The following is a 4357-nucleotide window of genomic DNA, read 5'->3' as shown; positions in this document are numbered from 1 at the left end:
TGGCAATTATCTTCTATTAACACGGAGAATCGCAAATATATGAGATTTGATTCTTTTAAATGCCTCGTTTATCATATTTACGACTAAAATATATGGAACATGAGACGAGATTGTCGTCCCTAAATGACAATTATCTTGCATCAATACGAACAATCGCAAATACATGTCACTTTGAAATAGCCTCGTTTAGCAATTTTACGACTAAAATATATAGAACCTGAGACGAGGTTGTCGACCCTAAGTGACAATTATCTTGTATCAATACGAAAAATAGCAAATATATCAGACATTTGTCTCTTTTAAATGGCTCGTTTATCAATTATACACCTAAAATACAAAGAACCTGAGACGAGGTTGTCGACCCTAAGTGACAATTAACCTGCATCAATGCGAAAAATCGCAAATACATGGCACTGGTCACTTTGAAATGCCTCGTTTATCAATTATACGGCTAAAATACAAAGAACCTGAGACGAGGTTGTCGACCCTAAATGACAGTTATCTTGTATCAGTACGAAAAATAGCAAATATATCAGACATTTGTCTCTTTTAAATGCCTCGTTTATCAACTTTACGACAAAAATATATGGAACCAGGGACGAGATTGACATCCCTAAATGACAATTATCTTGTGTCAATACGAAAAATCGCAAATACATGTCACTTTGAAATGCCTCGTTTAGCAATTTTACGACTAAAATATATAGAACCTGAGACAAGGTTGGCGACCCTAAATGACAATTATCTAGTATCAACACGAAGAATCGCAAATATACATTTGTTTCTTTTAAATGCCTCGTTTATCAATTTTACGGCTAAAATATATAGAGCCTGAGACGAGGTTGTCGACCCTAAATGGCAATTATCTTCTATTAACACGGAGAATCGCAAATATATGAGATTTGATTCTTTTAAATGCCTCGTTTATCATATTTACGGCAAAAATGTATAGAAAGTGAGACGAGATTGTCGTCCCTAAGGTACAATTGTCTTGTATCAATACGAAAAATGGCAAATATATCAGACATTTTTCTCTTTTAAATGCCTCGTTTATCAACTTTACGACTAAAATATATGGAACCTGAGACGAGATTGTCGTCCCTAAATGACAATTATCTTGCATCAATACGAACAATCGCAAATATATGTCACTTTGAAATGCCTCGTTTAGCAATTTTACAACTAAAATATATAGAACCTGAGGCGAGGTTGTCGACCCAAAATGACAATTATCTTGTATCTACACGAAGAATCGCAAATATATGAGACATTTGTTTCTTTTAAATGCTTCGTTTATCAATTTTACGGCTAAAATATATAGAAACTGAGATGAGGTTGTCGACCCTAAATGGCAATTATCTTCTATCAACACGGAGAATCGCAAATATATGAGATTTGATTCTTTTAAATGCCTCGTTTATCATATTTACGGCTAAAATATATAGAAACTGAGACGAGATTGTCGTCCCTAAGGTACAATTATCTTGTATCAATACGAACAAGAAGCCCTGCGGCTTGAAGATTTCCGCCTTAAGCAAACATGTTGGAAAGCAATTATATGCGTTGCGATCGAGGACAGTATTAATTTAAAAGTTTAAAATGCAAAAAAAAATAAAGGAGGTTAAAAACACGAAGAAAAAAGTTGTTTGAAGTCGTCTGTAAAGATTTTGTGTTTCATAGGTTGTTTTTTTCAAATCAGAGAGAGAGTTTAAGCCTGATTGCATCGTGATCATTGAAATAGACAGTTTTAACGAAGGTCTCGACATTAAAAGTACTTATTACATTCTTACGGATATAGACATGGTCAATAAGTGAACCTGATATATGAGTTGGCGAGGTTACGACTTGTTTATATCCAGTAAGAAAATCAAGGAAATAGTTTTCATCGCTAAATGCATTCACATTAAAATCTCCGAGTATAATATCAACAGTTTCATTTCCCAAAAAATGTTGAATAAGGTATAATGACTCATCTCTATTGAGGGAATTTTTACGATATAGAAGCAAAACATTAATAGCGTTTTCGTGAAACGTTCTTTTTGTCATTCTAAAAAATATTGCACCAGGAATTTTTACAATATCAAACAATTTGTCCACATTGTTGTTTGGAATTAAAGTAAAGTAATCTAGTTTTGAGTCGAAATGTGAGTTCAATGGTATCTGAGTTTCCGTTAGGCATAATAAATCACTTGCCATGAGAACGCGGTCGGACCTAATATCGTTTTTATGCTTGTTGTAGGATCTTGTATTAAGCAAAGTGACCATAATAGAATTTTCGCTAATTACACCAGTTTCTTTTTGTGTCAATTTTGAATGTTCTCGCATGTAATTGTATTGCTCTGTTGCTCGTGTGTCTGACTTAATGGTTGACTTAGCAAATGTACCCGTTAGGTATAAACCGTCTAAACTTGTGACTCGACTTAATGCAACATATATTTGTCCTGAGTGAAAGGCTCGTTGTTTTAATAAATCAAAACAGACAACAATTTTATCAAACGTTTTTCCTTGAACCTTGTGAACAGTACAGGCCCATGACAGCATTAATGGGAATTGCAGCCGTTTCATAGAAGGTGAAGATGGATTATGTTTGTTAAATTTGATTTCTTTCTCTACTCTATTAATTGGTACAACATTTTCTTGAATAGCATATGGATCTGTTCTCATAGCTTTAAGTCCAGTATATATGTCTTCCATTTTCAAATATATTCTTGTTACATTTCCTGAGCTATCGGTTTTCAACCGATGAACAGTACCTATCTGTCCGTTAATGAGTTTATCAGATACATCAATATTTGACGTCAACATGACTTTTGCATGAAGTTTTAGCAGAAGGTTTCGCGCAAGTCCACCTGTTTCCATTTGAGTGCAAGAATTAAAATTTTGGACTAATTGCATGGGTATATTTTCTGGAATTTTGTCAATAGCTTCGATATTTATTTCGTCCGATGTTATGCTATTAAGCATTTTTTTGTTATGCTCAGAGGCGGGTTGATTTTCAGCAAATATATGAATTGCATTTTTGGGGTAATGTGGGTCATTTGGTGAAATAAATTTAGATTTTAGTAAATCTTCGTGTCGCGTTTCTAATTTTCCCACTCTGATATTGTTTAATAATTCAATCAAATGTTGATTACCACGCTGTCTCATAACTTCCGTTAGTTCAGCAATCTTAAAATGCTTCCAGCAATGTGAAAGATTTAACAATGCATCTTTGTATTCTGCGTAAACTGGCCTTGCTTGAATTGGTGGAAGTTGGTAAAAATCGCCACATGCTATAACAGATATTCCTGCAAATGGAATGTCATCTGCGCATCCAAATATTTCGGTTAGCCGTTGATGAATATGTAAAAGTAGTTTGTTTGAAACCATTGAGATTTCATCTATTACAATAACGCTTAGTTCTGAAAGCTTGTTTCGCAGCATACATTTCTTTTTATCACTTAACTTAGAAATGTTTCTATCCGCTGGTATACCTAAGGCTGAATGTATTGTATTTCCCTCTATATTAATGGCAGCAACACCGGTTGGTGCTAAAATGAGAATTTTATCCTTTTCTAAGTTTCCTGCACGATAGGAAAGTGCTTTATTTAGCATGTCAGAAATTGTTGTTATTAAATGGGACTTTCCACAACCTGCACTTCCTGTTAGAAAAATGTGAATTGGCTTAATTTTATGGTGTGCGTTACATGCTAAACCTTTTACGTAAGTTCTAACCCAATCATTTACCACTTCAAAAATTTGCCTTTGTGTTTTATTTAATGTTCGAATCTTTTCATGGAGTTCGTCGTCGGAAATTCCAGGCTCAGTAATAGATGAAAAAATGTTTCCAAAAACTGGTATGTTTTCGGTTTTACTTCGAATTTCGTCAGTGTCATGGTTGCTTATACTACTAATCTCATCAGAAACATCGTCGTTTTCCTGTTCGGCGAAAGAATCAAGATTATTTACATTCGCGTGAAAATTTATCATTGCTTCTTCAACAAGTTCACCAAATGGTTCGCATATTCTTTTATTTGTATTTATAATTTCTAATACACCGTTTTCCACTAATTTCTCTGTGTAAGTACCCGAGTTTTCACTTAACAATCCTGCTTCCTGGCGAAAAGGATAAAACATAAGGAGCAAATGATGTGCATATCCTTCTGGATTTTTGTCTCGACTAGGTACATGGTATCTTAGAACACATTTTTCTTTTCGCAAGTTCAACATTTCTTTTGATGACATCAGAGGTATAGTTTTTGGATAAGGAGATTCGACTTGAATCTCAGCTATTATTTCTTCAAGTACTTCTGGTTGACTGTCATTTTCTTCTTCTGGTTTCGGTTTTATTTTCATAGAGTAGCTTGACAAGAACTCA

The 4357-nt window shown here is 34.2% G+C and overlaps 1 protein-coding gene across 1 annotated transcript; it reads right to left on the bottom strand.

The window, feature by feature from the left end:
• Positions 1-2011: 2011 nt before the first annotated feature.
• On the bottom strand, positions 2012-3969 carry LOC130630305 (uncharacterized). The gene is made up of 2 exons (XM_057443761.1): positions 2194-3969; positions 2012-2047 (listed from the first exon to the last, which is right to left on the bottom strand). The coding sequence occupies exons 1-2, from the start codon at positions 3967-3969 to the stop codon at positions 2012-2014; spliced, it is 1812 nt and encodes a 603-aa protein (XP_057299744.1).
• Positions 3970-4357: the final 388 nt, after the last annotated feature.

Source organism: Hydractinia symbiolongicarpus, chromosome 1, assembly GCF_029227915.1.
Source record: "Hydractinia symbiolongicarpus strain clone_291-10 chromosome 1, HSymV2.1, whole genome shotgun sequence".
NCBI classification, from domain to species: Eukaryota; Metazoa; Cnidaria; class Hydrozoa; order Anthoathecata; family Hydractiniidae; genus Hydractinia; species Hydractinia symbiolongicarpus.
Note: the sequence above shows the minus strand (reverse complement) of the source record. Positions and strands in the feature narration are given on the sequence as shown.